We start from the raw sequence: 19664 nt of genomic DNA on the forward strand, positions 1-19664 counted from the left end.
ACACCTTAACCCCGGGTGGAGCGGGCGTGTGGAGTAATCACCAGGGAGGCGCAGGGAGAGGAGCCGAGGCCAGGCTGGGCCTCTGGCCGGTGGGGTCTGCACTGCTGCTGTCACGGGGCTTCAGAGGCACCTGCGGGGGCTGCCGTGGGGAGCCGGGTCCAAGGCTGCGGGCAGGATGTCGCTGCCCCGCTGGGTTGATTCTCTTGCCACACCGTCTTCCCCTCCCTGGCAAGGTCACCGGCCACCCACACTGTCCCCCGTGGCTCAGGCTCAGGGAAACAGTCCTCTCTCATTGTGTTTTGCAGCCTTCATTCTTCCCAGCTAGTTTGTGTAGCGGGCAAGGGGTAGCATTACCTTTCTCGGACTTGTTAAGCTGCCCAAGAGGAAAAAAATAAACAAACAAGAAGGTTTTTCCTCCTCCCAGAGTCTCATTACTACTTGGGTGAGCCTCGACCCGTATACGTTTCCAGAGAGAGACACTCGATGCCGACCGGCCCAAGGCTCGTCCCTGGACGGAACTCAGACCCTCCGCCGGCCGTTCCACCGTCTGCTGGCTCTGCAGCCACACGGGACCGTTGCCGAGACACCTCAGCTCGTTGAGGACGCCTTGTTTCTTGCCTTGGGTCGCTGGATGTGCCAGGCTCTTTCATGCTCTTTGTCATTTCTGTCCCTTTGCCGGGCGTGTGCTTCCCACCTGCCGTTCCACCTCCCCCAGCCCCCAGTTAATTTCCCCTTCCCTGAGTAGGCTCCATACCTTTCCCCGGCTTAGATTTTTGCGGGAACACACTCTCTTGTATTTGTTTATCTGCCTGGCTCCTCTCCCTCCTAGACTTGAGCTCCCTGAGGTCAGGGGTTCTACTGGGTCACCTTTTTGTCTTTGTTGACATGGTGGGGTCCATCGAGGGGGGCCCTCAGGTGGGAAGGTTCAAGCCTGAGCTGCTCATGCGCTCCTGGCCCAGCTTCCACACTCTTGATTCCCACAACTCACCCGCTGTCAGATCCCTCATTTGCCTTCTCAGCACTGCCAGCTTGTGACGTTTTTCCAGTTTCCCTCTTAGTCACGTACTGCTTGGTCAGGTTTGTGTAGGATGCTCTCCATTCATGTGTTCATTCATTCATCATTCATTCATCATCCATCCATCCATCCATCAGCTCCCTCCACACACTGGCCACTCCTCTAGGCTCTGGGTGTGCGGGGATGAACAGCACAGACCTAGTCCCTGTCCTTGTGGAATTTACATTCTACTGGGGAAAGACAAACAAGAAGCAATCAAGTCAGTACATAAGATGATGTGGAGGGGTGAGAGGGTGGAGACGTGGGCGCTGCCCCTCGATGAGGCTGTGGACGCCGCAGTGCAGGAGAGCACGTGGAGCGGGGTGCAGAGGTGCAGCCGTCTCTGGGAAATACGCTCCACCGCGTTGCCTGTTATTTCTCTGTTCTCCCGGTTCAGAAAATATCCTTAAATAGCCTGACAGGAGAAAAGGCCCTCAGTCTGTAAGGTTTTTCCCCTTTGTTGATGTGGTCAGAGTATCGTTCACATCTTGTTAAGAGAGAATGTCCTCGAAGCTCGAGCTTGCTGAAAAGATGCGTCCCGCGCTGCAAGGAGGGGCCCTGGCAGGGACGGTGGACCTGGGAGTGCCCAGACGTTGCCGCCAAGGCACTACTGAGTCCGCAGTAGGTGCAGAGCTGGCCTCAGCCCTTGGTGGCAGAGAGCCCAGGGCCGTGGAGCCTGGTGTCTCCTGAGTCTTGCTGTCTCGAGGCCTCTGGTTCAGGACTTGGCATCTGGCTCAGCTCGGGGCAGCTCAGTGCCCCAACGGCTGCCTGGTGGAGATGGTCAGTGTGCCGTCCTCCCCGGTCCCTTGCACATCAAGGTGGCCATAGCTTGAAGACGGGAGAATGAATGTCCAGGTTCCCAAAGCGCCAGCAAGTATCTGAAACCACTGGTGTCTTCACCGCTCCAGATAACACCCGTGCTGCCCGAGGATGGGGCTACCAGCCCCGCTTGTGGGCGCAGTGCGGCCTGTCCAGCTGTGCCCTCCCTAACCCCCCGCCCTTCCTTGGCCTGACAGATGCGGACACGAGCTTGTGGTGCCCCTCGCTGCAAGAGGTCACGGCCGCGTTCCACAGCCTGGGTACCCACAGCCCTGCTTTGCAGCCCCCGGGGCCCCTCCAGCACGATGGGAGGTGAGTACCTCCCCCACCTCGGTGTCCTTCCTCATGCGGTCCACAGCCACTGAAAGCAGTTCAAACCCATCTAATCGTGTACATTAAATATGTGTAGTACCAATTACACCTCAGGAAAAATGTAAAAAACAAAACAAAATATTACCCCACAAATAGACTCTTCTAAACATATATCCATGCTAGGAAACACTAAAGTATTTCCTTTTCTGTAAATGTCATATGCCATAATATTTTAAATTATGTGTCTCAGTTCCCCGACCAGGGATTGAACCCGGGCCACAGCAGTGAAAGCCCAGAGTCCTAACCACTAGGTCACCAGGGCACTCCCAAATTATGTGCATTTTTTGAGGTTAAAAATAAGAAGTTACCAAGCTCAGGCTCTAGCCCAAATGGTGAAGCACAGAGTCTGAGGGAATCCCAGCACACGGGTACCCCTGAGTATGGTTGCGCAGCACGAATGAACGGCGTGTGACGCAGCCTCGAGGCAGGGACGAGCCAGGCACGGCTGAGTCTTGCCGCTCTGACTGGCCCCTTCCTGACTCAGCTCTCGCCGCCCCTCCTCTCCTAAGACGTGTCCCAATCTCTTTGGTCTGTCTCCAAGCCCCTCCTGGCACATTACCTAATATCAACTCATGGCCAGCAAGGCACAATTTTACAGGTAATTTCCACAGTGCTCCACTTTGTGTCATGGGTGCCCCCTTTGTGCCCTGGGCAGCGATGCTAATTTGTCCCCACCCTCTAGGGACAGAGCCGGACGATACATAGACGACGCGTGTTGGGTGAATGGGTTGTAAAGGTGTCAGTTACAGTACATCCAGAATCTCTGTTGAGACTTCTTTGAGCAGTCGGTTTGAGAACCCCAGACAGGCTGTGCCTGCCGACAAGCCCTCAGGGCGCCGTGGTGGGCAGGTGTTTCTCTAGGGGAAGGCCAAAGCTTTCTTAAGAACCTGTTCCACGACTGTGTTTGGTAATTGTCTGCCAAAGCAAACCAGACCAAACCACACTTGCTGTGCTGCCAATACCCTGCCATGTGCCAGCCTGCCGTGGGCGACAGGGAGCGGGAGATGAAGCTTCGCGCGCTGGCCTGCCGCTCACCCCCTGCTGTGCGGCCCGGTTCCTAACAGGCCTCAGACCTGTACCGGCCCAGGGCTTGGGGACCCCTGCTCTAGACTATTCAGGGAACACCAAGAACATTCTGGTATCTCTTCCACCAAGGGTGTGGCGTCCTTCACGGTTACATGGGCCACAAGAGAATCTTCAGGGCAGGCAGTCTTCTCTCTATCGTCCTCCTTGGAGGCTCGTCCCGTGTCAGTTGGTTCCACGTCGGGTGCTTCTCTGTTGACCTCTCGGGATGTCACCATCTAAGGCTCCGCTGGCCGAACAGGTGCCCTGGGGCTCCTCTAGGGTACCCACAAGCCTTGCAGTGGCCAAGACTGGAAATGAGGGCACACGTGGGCGCACGGCTTGGCTTGGCTGGCTTGCTCGTTGCTGTGAGAAAGACAGGTCTTTCACCAGTTGTTCCTAATCTCAGATTTCCTTAAAACTCATCACCGTCTCATTGAATGCTTCAGGATTTCCTTCCAGAAGGGAACAGCCCTGCTGCTGCTGGACCATATGCACATCGTCTGACGTCTGCCAAGTGGACAGCGTCTATTAGATGCTCAGCATCTATTCCTCTTCATTGCATTGACCTCGGTCTCGCAGAGCCCAGATGACGGGTCTGGTTTGGTTTGGCGGTGCAGGCCTGAGGAGAGCACCCTGCCTGCAGCCCCCGTGGTGGGGCACCTGACACACTGCTGGGCTCTCGGTTATGGTGGCGGCAGTGCTTGTAGCTTCCCTTACAGTCTTCCCTCAGAGAAGGTGCAGAGGGTCCCTTTATTATTTTTTTCGAACAGTAATAGGGGAAAACAAATAGAGAAGCTGACATACTTTTCTTAAGAGTGTAGAACAATGTCATTGCAGCCCAAACTCCAGCTCCTGGCTGTTGGCCAAGGGCCGAGAGCCCTAACTCCACCAAGCCTGTGTTGAGGCTGGGAGGCAGGGGTGGGATGAAGCTGCTTTGCAGGTGGAGTCTGGTGGTGGGACCCTCAACTTGCCCTTCACCTGCTGAGTCCTCTGGGAGAGGAGTGGGCTTGTTAGGCTATGAATTCCTCTTCTCCGAGGTGGAGGCCTGGGGATGAGCTGATGCCGCATCCCAGAACAGCAGTCACGATGCCGACGTCCCAGTCGAGCCTCAGAAAGGCAGGCCGGGGACGAGGACCCTGATTTGTTTCCTGCCGTCCCCAGCAGAGGTGGCACAGGGGAGGCTGTTCCCCTGTCCACTTGGGAAGGCTGGCCTTCCTTCCCAGCAAGGAGAGGCCTCTCGTCATAGCCACACTTCCCCTGCCCAGCTCTGAGAAGGCGCATCACCAGTGCACATTTTCTACACTCCTCCTCCCGCTGGCAGCACCAAACTGTCTGAAAGCCCGCTCCTCTTGGGCAGAGTCACAAAGTCGGCTCTGAGGCTGCCCCCACCCTTCGGGAGATCTGAAAACATTCCCACCCATGCTTGCATGGCCCCGTGCGTGCTCACGGGCTGGTACAAACCAGAACTCCCCTGCACACACTGACGCAGGCCCAACGTGTGCCCAGATGCGTGAGCGCCAGCCTTACCCATTCGTACTCTGGCCCTAATAAATGCTAAAACCTGGAAGAATGTCTGATCCCAATCCTGTCCCGCACCCCCTCCCAACTTTGGTTTGTTGACACCAATTTCCCGGGTGCCTAGAGGTGGGTTTCTTTTTTGCCCCTCTGAGAAGCAGCACCAAGAAGTAAAGAAGAGCAGAGCCTTTGGGAACTGGCCGGGAGCGGGGGCGCTACACGGGAGGCTGGTATTGTTGACAGTGTTGTTGTCATCGTCGGTGTCTTCACTTATAGAGAGTCCGCTGTTATCAGGAATTCCAGGCCAGTTAGTGAGAGTGGAGGAGTGGAAGAGACAGCAAAGGGAGCCTTGTCATACAGTCACCTTACTTATTTGAAACCAACAATATACACTTGCCCAGAGAAAGAGCGTCATTTAGTGAGGGTGCCCCTGATCAGTGTCTCCTCCAGGGAGCGTGTGCCTGGGAGGCTTGTGCAGAGGGTGGTGTGGCTCTGCTGTCGGCTAGTGCCTCTCTCCCTGTAGGACTCTGGCCACCCTGAGTGTGACTCTGGTCTTTAAAGAGGGTGTTTTCAATACGACCCTGGCCTCTAACTTCATCCAGGCTGTTTCCTCTCTAGGGGAAAACTGGCCATGCCGGGCTTGTCCATGGACAGCATGGTAGTGGGACATCTTTGGAGGGGTTCTCGAGGACCACTTATACTCTAATTTCACCTTACTTGCAGATACTTTGGAGTCTAACCTGACGTAAGCTACAAAATAGTGTCCTTTTCAGTGCATGAGCAGACTCACCATAACTGTGTGGACAAATAGTGCTTTTAAGGAAGACTTTTGGGGGTCAGTGGAGAATGATTTTCTGTTTTCCAAGTCCCAGAAAACTAAAGCTGGAGGCCTTCCTGGAGCGGCAGCATTGGGGAGCCAGCCCCCAAGAGGCCCCGGTGACCCCGCACCTCCTGGCATTCAGCCCCTTGTGCAGCTCTCTGTCACCCCAGGTCAGGCTGGCCCGTGTGGCCTGGAGAAATCAGCAGAAGCGATGTCACCTCCAAGGTTAGGTTATGAAAGGCTGCAACCTCCGTCTCAGACGGGCATCTCCTCTCTCTCACGTCACTCGCTTCAGGGGAAGCCGGGGCAAGTTGCAGAGCCCTGTGGCGAGGCCTGCACGGCAAGGACTGAGGCCAGTGACCCCTGAGTGAGCTGGGAAGCAGCTCTTCCCGCCCAGTCAAGCCTAAGCTGACAGCAGTGCCCCCACCAACGTCTTGGGGGCAGCCTCCCAAGAGACCCAGAGCCAGACGCGCCCCCCTTCCCCGCCCCTCCACGCTGCCTCTGGATTCATGACCCTCAGAAACTGCGCAGAATAATACATATCTGTTGTTTTTAAGCCTCTACATTTGGGGGTCATTTGTTACGTAGCAGTGGGTGACCAGCACACACAGGGCATCAGGGTCCCAGGCTGAATGGATCATCCACAGGCTCTCTGTTGTTCTTCAGCAAGTGCGGCCTCCCTCTCTGCCTCACTTCTCCCCTTGCGCCCATCTCCTCCAGTTTCCTTTCCTTTGTTTTTGTCTTACCTCAGCGAGCTTAAAAGTGAGGCTAGCCTGAGCCAGACTGAGCAGCAGGACACCCCCCAGGAGACGGCCTTGGACAGCAGCCTGAGCTACATCTGTAAGGTGAGCCCCACCCATCCCTCTGCTCGCAGTCCACACCTATTCAGCATCCAGTTCAGTGAATACTGCTGAGCATCATCGCAGGCACCGTGCCGACGGCCGGGAGGGATGCCACAGAAGCCCGTGCCCACCACGCCTGCGCCTGCGCCTGCCCCCGACGACCCCAGGGGGCCTCGACTCCAGACCTCGCCATCTTTCTCAGTTCGTTCCCAGCGGGGCCCAGGGCTCACAGTGCCAGGGAGGCACCCCTGCCCTAGCGTTCTCTCTGCTCTCCAGTTCCTGATGCTGTGCGTGCTGGCCCAGCCAGGGGCCTACACCGATGGGAGCCTCTTGGGCCTGATTGAGCTGCTGTGCCGAGCCGGCTTGGACGTGGGGCTCCGCCTGCTGCCCAAGACCGACCTCCAGCAGCTCCTGCTTCTGCTCCTGGACAGCATCCAGGAGTGGCCGGGGAAGGTACGGCGGACCCCTGAGCCCGAGCCCAAGCCCCCAGCCTCACCGCAAATGCTCTCTCACGGCCCCTAGAGCGCCCCAGGTGGGGACAGCGCTGCTCCCTCCCTTACCTGGCCTCCCCGACCCACCCTCTTACTCTCCAGACATCCCCCCCCCCCCCCCCCACCCCACCCCCCCGCAGTGGGCTGGTAGGGAGGTCAGGGTGGAAGGCGGGCCACGCCCCCCCAGCCCACCTTGATGCCCACTGTCCCCACAGCTCCGGCAGCTGTGCTGTGCCCTGAGCCGGGCATCTGATCACCACCACAACCTGCTGGCGCTTGTGCAGCTCTTCCTGGACGTGACGCCCCGGAGCAGGTGGGTGCTTCTCCACCTCTGTCTCCCCTGACCTGAGGCTTATCCCCGCACCTGTGCTCAACCCCTGTGAGCGATCCACGGTCTGCCCCATCAGTCCCCACAGACCTCCCCCTCCTGCCCAATGTCAAAAACCCAGGAGAAAGAACTAAAAATACAGCTCACTAATGAGTTCATTACAAAGGGGAAAAAGCCTCATTTTCTTAACGCGGTCTTCTTAGCAAAACCGTCACCTTGTACAATTAGCCTCAGACCTGCAGCATCCCCACCCGCCCTTCTTTGCGGCTCCTCTCCAGTCCTCAGTGGAGGGAGGGTTCCTTCTGTCATTCAGACCTCAGCTGTGTGTTGTCTCTTGATCACTCCCCGCTCCCACCCCCCTCTCAAACTCTCCATTCATCATTCTGTTTTATTTTCTGGACAGTATTGATCTCTGCCAGAAGTTATCTTACTATTTGTTCCTTGTTCATGGCTGCCTCTCCTCCTTGTCACTTCCAGGAGAGCAGGTCCCTTATTGGGGTCACTGCCATATCACCCCACGTCCAGAACAGTGCCTGGCATGCTGTTGGCACTTTGTAAATTCTTTTCAAATGAACGAACGAGGTGAACAAACAAACTCAGCCCACAGGGAGATAAGACCCATTCGCTGCTGGACCTGCCCCAGTCTCTCCCCTCTCCCCTCCTTCCTTCTCCCACTTGAGGCCACAGCCGCAAGGAGTCCCTTGCCCTTCCCTATGCAGACCACTCCCCAGGTCCCCTCCTGTCCTCTCCAGCCCTCCGTCTGCAGCTCGTCCCACCTAGAATGACACCCCTTCCCACCCTTCCAACCAGGCATGTCCTGGACCCCCTCCAGGAAGACCCTTCACAGGTACCCACACAGTCACTCTCCACTGGGGCCACCCCCCTGCAACTCCCTCCCCAGGGGAAGCTTCTGGGAGCAGGCTTGGGGTTCTGCTCAGACTCCTGTCCTCAGCAAACATCCTGAGCTCGACTTCAAGCCCAAGATGGGAAGCTCGATCTCTTTCCTATGCATCTGGCTGGAAGAGAGGAGGCCTTTCCACAGTCCTGAAAGGAAAGCTTTTGCTGTGTATTTGAAAGAACTGGGCTTCTCGAAGCTCTGTCTAAGACCTTTAGGTGATGCATGCGTCGGAAATGGCAGTCCTAGAGGGCTTTCCCGTCCCCACCTCATTATCCCTGTTCATCCCGAAATCCTGTCCGTTCTGCCTTCCACATGCTAAATCTTTGCTTCTAGTTGCCTGTGTCAGCTCCACAAAAGCAGGGACCTCGCCTGGGTCACTTTAAATCAGCTACCTCCTTCCCGCCCCCTCCTGCTTTCATCTTACCATCTCTCACCTGGATGGTGGCAGTGGCATTCTGTCCCTGGCTCCTCCTTCAAAGGCTGTTTGCTCTGCAGGTACATGTGATTATCGTGTCTCTGCTTTGCCTTGCTTGCTGTCGCCTGCACGGCCAAGTGCAAACACCGTAGTTTGGTCTCCAAGGCCCCATGTGGTCCAGCCCCAGTTTCCCATTTGCTCCAACCAGGCCATGTGATTTGTATTTGTTCTACGTAATTTTATATGTATATATATTTACATGTATGTAAATGTTTATAAATACAGGCAGACCGCATTTCACTGTGCTTCTTCGCTTTATTGCACTTCACAAATATTGTGGTTTTTTTTTACAAATGAAGCTTTGTGGCAGCCCTGCATCGAGCAAGTCTGTCAGTGCCATTTTTCCAGCAGCATTTGCTCACTTCGTGTCTCTGTGTCACATTTTGGTGATTCTCAGAATATTGCAAACGTTTTCGTTTTAGGTTTGTGATGGTGGTCTGTGATCCGTGATCTCTGATGTTACTGTTGTGAAAAGATTAGGACTCACTGAAGGCTCAGATGATGGTTAGCATTTTTTACGAGGTGTTTTTAATTAAGGTATATACACTGTTATTTCAGACGTAATGCTATTGCATACTTAATAGACTACAGTATAGTGTAAACGTAACTTTAAAAAAATTTTTATTGAAGTATAGTTTATTTACAATGTTGTGGTTAATTTCTGCTGTACAGCAAAGTGATTCAGTTATACACATATATTTTCTTTTTCATAATCTTTTCTATTATGGCTTATCACAGGATATTGAATATAGTTCCGTGTGTAGTAGTACCTTGTTGTTTATCCATTCTATATATAATAGTTTACATCTGCTAATCCCAAACTCCCAATCCTTCCCTTTCCCACCCCTCCCCTTTGCCAACCACAAGTCTGTTCTGCGAGTCAGGTTTTTTTGTGGATATGTTTATTTTGTAGATACGTATTTTAGATTTCACATGTAAGTGATATCATATGGTATTTGTTTTTCTCTTTCTGATGTACTTCATTTAGTATGATAATCTTTAGGTCCATCCATGTTGCTGCAAATGGCATTATTTTATCATTTTTTTAATGGCTAATGGCTGAGTAATATTCCATTGTATATATGTACCATATCTTCTTTACCGATTCCTCTGTCGAAGGACATTTATATTGCTTCCATGTCTTGGCTATTGTAAATAGTGCTACTGTGAACATAGGGTTGCATGTATCTTTTTGAATTATAGTTTTGTCTGGGTATATGCCCAGGAGTGGGATTGCTGGATCATATGGCAACTCTATTTTTAGTTTTTTGAGGAGCCTCCATACTCTTTTCGATAGTGGCTGGACCAACTTACATTCCCACCAACAGTGTAGGAGGGTTCCCTTTTCTCCACACCCTCTCCAGCATTTATTATTTGTAGACTTTTTAACGATGGCCGTTCTGACCAGTGTGAGGTGGTACCCCACTGTAGTTCTGATTTGCATTTCTCTAGTAATTAGTGATGATGGGCATCTTTGCATGTGCCTGTTGGCCATCTGTATGTCTTCTTTGGAGATTCTTTGGAGAAATCTCTATTTACGTCTTCTGCCCATTTTTCGATTGGGTTGTTTGTTTTTTTTGTTACTGCTAAACAGTAGGAGCTGTTTGTATATTTTGGAAATTAGGCCCTTGTCAGTCGCATCGCTTGCAAATATTTTCTCCCAGTCTAGGTTTAAATGCAACTTTTACATGCACTGGGAAATCAAAAAATTCATGTGACTTGCTTTATTGTAATACTTGCTTTATTGTGGTGGTCTGGAACCAAACTTGTAATATCTCCGAGGCGTGCCTGCACATATGTGTGTGTGTGTGACATGAGCCTCATTCTTTTCCATAGCTGCATAGTATTCCCTAGTGTGCATGCAACCAGTCCCCTGTTCTGGAGATTTGTCCAATATACAAGCTTTGTGCATCTATCCAAATATTTCTGTAAGATAAGTTCTTTGAAATTGCAGTCCTGGGCCTCCCTGGTGCCGCAGTGGTTGAGAGTCCGCCTGCCGATGCCGGGGACACGGTTCGTGCCCCGGTCCGGGAAGATCCCACGTGCCGCAGAGCAACTGGGCCCGTGAGCCATGGCCGCTGAGCCTGCGCGTCCGGAGCCTGTGCTCCGCAGCGGGAGAGGCCACAACAGTGAGAGGCCCGCGTACCACAAAAAAAAAAAAAAAAAAAAAGAAATTGCAGTCCTAAAGTATGTATATATAAAATTTGGCCTCCACAAAAGAAGCTGCACTAATCAATAACAGACATGAAAATGCCTGTTTCTCCACATTCTCATTAACACCGTGTAGTCTCAATTTTGTTCTTAAGTCTTAATTAATCTGGTAAGTGAAAAATCTCTTCCTGTGGTTCTAATTTTCATTTCCCTGATTGCCAGTGAAATTGAGAATCTTTTCCTATGTTTATTGGCCTTTTGTGTTTCTCTTGGTGTAAATTACCTCTTGATATCTCGCCCATTTTTCTATCAGGTAATTTATCTTCTTCTTAATTATATTGATTTATAAGTTGCTTATTACATAAGCAACTTATAAATTACATTTATAAGCAACTTATTACATTTTGGACACTGTGTTTTCTCCTAAGTCTGTAGATTGTCCTTTTTAAAACTTTGTGTATATCCTTCCATGAACTGATTTTTTTTCCCTTTTTCAATAAACTTTTTTTTTTTTAATTTATTTTTGGCTGTGTTGGGTCTTTGTTGCTGCATGCAGGCTTTCTCTAGTTGCGGCGAGCGGGGGCCACTCTTCGTTGCAGTGCACGGGCTTCACATTGCGGTGGCTTCTCTTGTTGTGGAGCACAGGCTTCAGGCACGTGGGCTTCAGTAGTTGTGGCATGCGGGCTCAGTAGTTGTGGCTTGCGGGCTCTAGAGCGCAGGCTCAGTAGTTGTGGCGCATGAGCTCAGTTGCTCTGCGGCATGTGTGATCTTCCCGGACCAGGGCTCGAACCCGTGTCCCCTGCATTGGCAGGAGGATTCTTAACCACTGAGCCTCCAGGGAAGTCCCTTCAATAAACTTTTAATTTCAGAATAGATTTAGATTCACAGAAAAGGTACATGGATAGTACAGAGAGTTGATTGTAATTGAATCTTTCTATCTTGAAAAGGAAGGCCTTCCCTACCCCCAAGAGCATAAAAATATTGTGTTCTCATTTCTTTCAGTACTTATATAACTTTGTTTCTCTTGGCTCTTAATCCCATCTGGAATCTGTTTTTTGTAGGTATGAGACAGAGATCTAACTTGATTTTTTCCACCCCCAAAGAGCCAGTGACCCAACACCAATTTTCTTCTGTCTTAGTAATCCATCATTTCCCGACAGATTTGAAACTACCTGTGTCATATCCTAAATTTATGACATCGTTCATCTGTTAGCCAAACTGTGATATCAGGAATCAGTGTCTTTCCGAGGGTATCTTTTTTTTTTTTTTTTTTTGTGGCACGCGGGCCTCTCACTGTTGTGGCCTCTCCCGTTGTGGAGCACAGGCTCCGGAGCGCAGGCTCAGCGGCCATGGCCCACGGGCCCAGCCGCTCCACGGCATGTGGGATCTTCCTGGACCGGGGCACGAACCCGTGTCCCCTGCATCGGCGGGTGGACTCTCAACCACTACACCACCAGGGAAGCCCCGAGGGTATCTTTTTTATAGCTCGAGGGCCCTCAGTAGATGCTCTTTAAATGCTCATAGTGAATATAATGGAACGGCCTCACCTGCTTTCAAACAGACACACCAACTAGGGTAAAAACCTCCTGCCGAGACCCGTTGCTGGGAAAGAGGGCTCGTCATAGGGATGGATGGTATGTATTCATTTACTTAGAAATTTTATTTCTTTTTCTGAATAGATAAAGCACTCAGAACAAAATTCAAAAGGCACCAAGGAGTACCTCTTGGACACCCACCCCTCCCCCTCCCCCGTGCCTGTACCACCTAGTCTTGTCCCCATTTCTCATCTGTGCTTGTGGCTTGTCCTCCCCGCCCTTCTTTCCACTTCAGCGTAGGCTTTGGCAGCTGTTCCAAACTGGATGGGAAAGAGCTTCTAATGCTTTTTCACAGCTGCGCTGTATTCACCGTGCTCTTCAGTTAGCCGCCCCCTCCACAGCGTCCCCGTCGTGGTGGCCTCGTTCTCCCCTTGCTGGTGGCTGCCCCACTGGGCTCAGTGCCCAGACTGACCCCAGGAAGGAGGGCGTGTTGTTGTACGATGGGCTGCCACTATCTTCGTCTGCCTGCCTGCCGACTGGTTAAGCACAGAGCGAGAACCCCCGCGGACACGGGTGTGATGCCCGCCCCTCTCCCCACCTGGTTGACCAAGACCTCAAGGGACGCGCTGTAAGGCGAGGTTGAGCGTAACCGTGAAAAATCGAAGTACAGACGAGAGCAAAGCACCTGAAACGGGGCCAGTGGGAAGAGGAGGCTCTTGGAGGAAAGTCTGTCTTGGGACTCTGCCCCTCTGGGGTGGCTCCAGGAGCTGCTGGGGAGAGCGCATGTCCGCGCAAGCCCCTGCGGCAGCTCCCACGGGCCCTTTCGGGAGGGAGCTGCCACTGAAAGCTGATGTTCCCAGGCTCGGGACCCTCCTTCACCGCCTGCGAAAGTTTATTAAACGTCCCACGGGTGCTGCCTCACCATGGCCCTGGAAGTAGAGGGGAAGTGACACCAGCTTAAGCGGATTCCTGGTCACGAGGGAGGAGCAGGCAGCCCTGGGAGAAAGCAGCCTTCAAAGTCACCAGGTGTTTGCCCCAGGGATGAGAGTAGTGACAGGTGCGGGCACACCAGAGCTCCCTGGAGCCCTCCTCACTTCCCTCTGGGTTCCACGCTGCCACCCTGGGTGGGCAGAGGGTCCGTGCAAGGCCCCGAACCGGTTCATCTTCTCCCAGCCCATCAGCCTCTTCCGGCTTCGTTTCCTGGGTCCCTCGCTCCACTGTTACCTCCCTTCCTGCGTGTTCTTCAGATCTGCCCACCCTGAAAACTGCATGGCCACGTGGCGTGGTGCTACCACATTCCCTGGTTCCCCCCCTCGGCCCCTGACCCCTTCAGGCTGCCCAGGAGCCGCCCTGAGTTGCCAGCCAGCCTCCTGGGGGCCCTCAGCAGATTCCAGGCTCCACTAGGCTTCCTGCTGGAGACACCTCTGCCCTCCCAGCAAAGAGCGGGGCCCCTTCTCTCTCCACAGGATGACTGCTGCCCCCGCACACACGCCCCGTGGACCCACAGCTCTCACCTCCGCCTTTCCTCCTGATCCCTCCTCCACATTCAGGATCTCAACAGTCCTGCCTTTTCCAGAACCTTCCTTCTGCATCATCCTTGCTCGTCCTTATACCTTCAGCTTTTTATTCTCTACTGGCTCTTTCTGTCAGCAAAGAAATGTGCTCTGTGTGTCTCCTACTTTCGAACGGCAGTTCCGTCTCCACCCACCCCTCCCTGCAGCTCCTGCTGCTGTCCAGGCTCTCCACCCCCAGCTCTCTCCTTCTCCTCGTCCAAACCCTGCCCACCCTGGACACGGGGGTTCTTCAGAGCTCAGAGTGTCTCAGAGGGAGTTCTCACCTGAGAAAAGAGACAATCGGGCCTCTGGAGACGGACAAGTCCAGAACATTCTAGAAGGAGTCCACCAAGGCCCCAGACCCTCAAGATTTCAGAAGGGTTCAAAATCTGGAGGAACAAGAGGCAAGAGGAAAGTCATGTCCAGGGGTCAAGGGACCATGGCTGGAGCTGGGAGGACAGCCGAGGGTCCCCCTGCTCCTCCCTTGTGACCGGGCTGGTGGCTGAGCAGACGCTCGCTCCCCTTTATGAGTGGCTGTGGGGGGGCGGGGGGCTGTGGGAGTAGAGGCGCCAGCCCAGTCCTCCTAAAGCGCTCTGTCACCAGTGACCTAATGGCCTGTCCTCGTGCGCAAGCTTCCCATTTTCGCCTTGGCTGGCTGCACGGTGTGGTTTTCCTGGTACCCTCCCCTCCTAAGGCCCCTCCCCCTCAGGCGCCATCCTCGGTGGCCCCTCCGCTTCTCCCCGAGCTTTGGTTGGCCTCAGGGTCCTGCCCCAGCCTCTCCTCTCTGGTCCCTTGGCACAGCCTCGGGGGGCTTTCTGGGCGGGACTCTGTCTACACTGCCCCCTTGCAGGACTCGGGTGCCTCTCCCCAGCTGCTGGGAGCTTCGAGCTTGCCTCTGCGGGAGGTTGGCTGGGCCCCTTCCTTGGGAGCAGCCCGGGGCTGGGGGTACAAAGGGCTGCCACTGCCTCAACCCTGCATGTCTCTGAGAGACGGGGACCCTGCCGGCTCCAGAGCCCCTTGCGGGGTCGGCTGAGGTCTTTGCGGTGACTGCATCGCAGCCTGGCTTGCCCCCGGCCCAGACCTGCTTCCTCCACGCCCCTGATAGGAGTGATGCCAAGAGCACCCTTATACCCCACTCCTGCCATAAATTCCATGCACACTCATCTCCGTTTCAGAGTCCAGCTCGTGGGACTCCACCCAGGACCCCATCTCAGCCACTTCCATGGCTTCAACCCCAATTTCCCGCCAGGGGCTCCCGAGTCAATACCGCTGGCCAGACTTTTCTGCTCAGCACCAGATCCGAGTGGAAGTATTTCAAATTCAGCACATGTGAAACAGAAGTCACTGTTTTCCAAGGGGGACCACCTCCTCCTGTCTTCCATGGCCCTGTGATGGCATCTGCCCATGGCCTGAAGCCTGGGGGGGTGTGGTCTGTGGGCACCTTCTGTCCCTTCAGGCGTCCCCATCTCCCACGACAGTTACCTCTCCACATCACCCTCCGGTGCCACGGCGGCTCAGGCTCTCAGGACAGCACCCCTGGACGTCTGCCAGGGAGCCGGAGCTGGCTCCTTCCAGGCTCTCTCCCGTGTGACCCATCCCCACTGTGTCCAGCGGTGGCCTCTTCCTTCTAATGCACATCTGGCCCTGTCACTCCTCTGTTTAAAATCCTTCAGGCTTCTATGCTCAGGATGAAATTCAAACAGCACAGCCTGGTGTACGAGGGCTTTCGTGCCTACTTTCCCAAGCCTGCCTTCTCCCCGCCACGTCCCCGCACAGGCTTCCACACTCCAGCCATATCCCGAAACTGTGCGGCTACCCAAACCCGTGATGAGCATTTGTCTTGAACTTTTCAACGTTGGTTCCCTCTTCCTAGAGAAGCCTCTTCCCCTATCTTCTTCCTCCTCTTTGCCTGGTTGACATTTCCTCACCCCCAAGACTAGGCTCAGATGAGGCATCTCCTCTTCGGAGAGACCTCCGGATGCAGAGCCCTGGTTGTTGTTGCCCCTTGCTGACCCCTTGGGCTGTGAGCGCCGTGAGGACAAGAGCTGTGGCTTTGCTCGCTGGGTCCTTGGACCCTGGCACGGAGGAGGGGCTTGGAGAGCATGCTTGTGGAGTGCTTGCTTCTGAAGGGCAGATTTCAAAGAGTAGAGAGAGTGAGAGCTTTTTAGTAGCAGATTCCAAAAAGAAAAATGGTTCAGGGGGGCTAGAGAGAGCCTGCAATAAAACTTTGAACGTGGTTTGCAAATGGACCCAATGAGGAAAAATGCGGGAAGTATCTAGAGGTGCAGGGGCTGCACTCAGAGCTCATGCATGATCTCTGATCTTGAAAGATATGGAAGAGGGAAAGAAAGGGACATGAGCAAGGCAAATGGAGAAATAGCACAGATCAGTGACCGTATTGGTGGGAAAAGCTAAGGCCCGTAGAAGGGGCTTCTGTGTAATTTTTGCTTTTTTTTTTTTTTTTCTTTTGGCCACACCACGAGGTATGTGGGATCTTAGTTCCCCGACCAGGGGTGGAACCTATGTTCCCTGCAGTGGAAGCGTGGAGTCGTAACCACTGGACTGCCAGGCAAGTCCCCTGTGTAGTTATTTTTGAAGTGAGGAGTGCTGTTCTGGGCTGGTGGGGAAACGTTAACAGTGATGAAGAGAGAGCAACACCACGTAATTCCTGTTTTGCTTCTGTCTTCCTTGTCGAGGAGCATAATTTTTCATCTGAACTCAAATATTGATCAAAGGGAATTGCAGCCTAAGATATGGGGGGGAGACGGTAGGACAGCATCCAGCTGTGTGAAATGAGTTGAGGTCCCCTCCTGCAAAAGGATGTCTCAAGTCTGTCCTGGGTGACGTGCAGGTGGAGTGCCCTCACTCTGCAGAGACCTCGGGGGGTTGCGGGAGCTCCCGGGGCATGGGGAGGGAGGGTGCAGAAGGTGCTTTCTTCTCAGTGCTGCGGGCTTGATGTGTCCCTCAACAGAACTCCCCAGGGGATAGCTTGTGAGCACATACATAGAAAAGGAAACACTGCTTTCTAGGATTTCTAAGAATAAATCATACCAGACTAGCCTCATTTCGTTTTTGACAGGCTAACCAGAAGGGTACTCTGGAGAGGGCTGTCTGGGTTTTGTAGGGCCTTTGACGGAAACGATCGTCGTATCTTGTGACAACATAAAGAAACGTGGACTGAGCGATGTCAACTTAGATGGGCTCGTCACCCAGAAGTGCTGCTAGCCATCAGAATTGGCCTGGAGGGCAGGCCCAGGCGGCCACCCAGAGTTCCGTCTTCACTGACAGGTTGGCCAGCGCAGACCCTGGGTCTTGGATGAGGCCATTAATAGAACAATGGTCAAGTTCACACATAACATAAATGTAACTGACAGCAAATTGAAGATGCCGGAACATCTCAGCAGACCATAATGATGGGCTGAGTGGGAAAGAGAGGCCCAGCTGCACAATTAAGAACAGGATCTGGGAAATGGGATTTGACGGCCAGACGTGTGAACTAACTTTGGGCCCAATCTGTCAACGGCGTAGCATCTCGAGGCTGCCCCTAAAATGAGTGTCAGCCTCAGCTCTGAGTGCCTCTCTTGACGGGTATGTCAGCAACCCTGAGGAACTTCATAAGAACCAACCCAGAATGGCAAAAAGATTCCAAAGGATGGAAGAGAGAAGCTGTTGCACTGGGGGAGGGGTAGCCGTGGGAAGTTCGGCGACTTCCTTCAAGTACACGAAGGCCCTAATTAAACGGACGGATATGTGGGTACCAGGACATGAGACAGGGTGACTTTTAAGGTATCTTAAGCGTAGTGGTCTGTGGGTTTCCTCATAATACCAGAGAGAGAGAGAGGGAGGGAGGAAGGGAGATAGGAGGATGGAAGTTGGGTTGTGATCGTCTACATGAACTTTATTTACTAAGCAGTAGTAACCTTTTTATTTGGTTATACTGTGCATGCAGGAGAGGACACATCAGAGGTGGACACTGTACACTTTGCCAGGCGTCTGTGCAGCCACCACTGCATCACAGGCCAGAATGTCACCTGCTCCCCAGAAGGACCCTGGGCCCCTCCCAGGCATTCCCTCTGCAAAGAAAACCGCTTCCCCAGCTTCCCTCCCGTAGGTGTGTTGTGATGGGTACCGGTGGCACCGGTAGATGGCTCCTTCACGTTGCCTGGTGGGACCCCACCGTGTGGATCTGAGGCTGTCTGAATCCCACCGTCTCTTCCTGTCTGCACTGTGTGTGCCCACACTTGTGAGTGTCCCAGCGGGAGTGGGGATGACTGGGCAGACGGCCGGAGAGTTTACCCTGACCTCTGAGCCCAGCTCCTTGTTCTTCCTGCCCAGGTGGCACATGCTCACGTGCAAGATAGGAGACTCCAGGGAAGGACTGAGGGGCGGGTGGCATGAGAGGCAGTCGTGATGCCTGAGAGGCGGCGTGGAGAGCCCGGGAGCGGCGAGCCGGGCAGACGCCCTGGGGCCGGGTGTTGGGCGGCATTTCCACGGCGGAACAGGCCGCTGCCGTTGCTTCCTGAGCTGCCCTAGAGACATGGAAAAGGCCGTTCACGCCTTTGGCCAGATGCCTGGTGGCCTCTTAGAGCAGTTCAACCTCAGCAGAGCCCGGTTCCCCTCTCCAGAGGGGCTGCGGTGACCTGTGTGGTTGTCCTGACACCCTAATGGCCCGAGCTGGCAGGTGCCTTTGCGGTCCTCAGAGCACCCACAGGCTGCCCCTTGCAGGAGCTGGAGGCTGGAGGCTGGGGAGCAGAGCGCCTGCGCTCCACTTCCCGGCTCTGCTGTTGGTTTGGAAAAGTCATTTCCCAATTTCCCAGTGCCTTAGGCCCTCTGAGTGCTGATCCGGTGTCCTGGTCTTACAGCGGCCCGTCAGGGTGGCGGGGCAGGACTGAGGCAGAGAGGCCTGGCCTGGTGTGATTTCAGAGGGCTGGAGCCTGTTGCCTTATATGACACTGGCTGGCATGGCTCCAGTGGCTTCTGCACCCTCCTTTGTTCGCCTGGTTTGAGTTTCGGGGGGGCCTCGCCGGGTGGGCTTGGGCAGCTTCTGGGGGAGGACGGCCCGGGGCCAACCTCAGCCGGGCCACGGGCCCCCCTGCTTGCCCCCTGCACAGTGTGGGTGGTGTTTGGGGTGAGTCTTTGCTCCTTCCCCTCTGTAGAGTAAGTTCTCAGTGTGGAATGAAAAAGTGGTCCTGTTGCCTCTCCCTGTGTCCCAGCGGGAGCTGAGAGGGCAGGGGACTGTGTGTAGAAGGCAGGGAGAGCGGTCAGGATGAAAGGCGGTGGGCAGGCGGGGAGCGCGCCGCCCTCAGATGTGGTTTCTTTTCATCCATTCACCCCCTCAGCGCTCCTTCTGATGCTTGTCTTCTATTTCTTTCTGGACAGCAGCTCTGTCCTGACCCACCCGGCCCACCTCTTCCCTTCTGGAACCACCCCCGGCTCTGCTTTGCCGGCCTGCCAGCACCCCACCCCCGGGTCGGCCACTCCGCACCCGCTGCGGGTAACAGCGCTCCCCAAGGCCCGGGTTTGGATTAATGAAGCCCAGATGCCGGACTGGGGACTCCGGCTGCAAGTTCTCACGTTGGAGCAGCAGCTCGGCTTGGAGGGGCCGTCTACCTCCCCCCGCCCGCCCCCTCCCCTTGCTCCTGGCCCAGCTGCTGCTGGGGCTCCCGGGGAACAGCTGGAGAGCAGGTTCTGGCGGCGGGAGCCCAGGGAGATACGCGGGTGGGGCTCCGGGTGAGGGGTCTGGTGC

At 54.3% G+C, this 19664-nt stretch overlaps 1 protein-coding gene across 1 annotated transcript in view; it reads left to right on the forward strand.

The window, feature by feature from the left end:
• FAM178B (family with sequence similarity 178 member B) overlaps positions 1 to 19664 on the forward strand; it is an 87183-nt gene that overhangs the window by 41096 nt on the left and 26423 nt on the right. Inside the window, 4 exon segments of the mRNA XM_029232503.1 lie at positions 2071 to 2189; positions 6401 to 6490; positions 6764 to 6940; positions 7194 to 7291. Of these exon segments, the coding sequence (XP_029088336.1) occupies positions 2071 to 2189; positions 6401 to 6490; positions 6764 to 6940; positions 7194 to 7291 (484 nt within the window).

This window comes from Monodon monoceros, unplaced genomic scaffold, assembly GCF_005190385.1.
Source record: "Monodon monoceros isolate NGI ecotype Baffin Bay Population unplaced genomic scaffold, NGI_Narwhal_1 Super_Scaffold_19, whole genome shotgun sequence".
NCBI lineage: Eukaryota > Metazoa > Chordata > Mammalia > Artiodactyla > Monodontidae > Monodon > Monodon monoceros.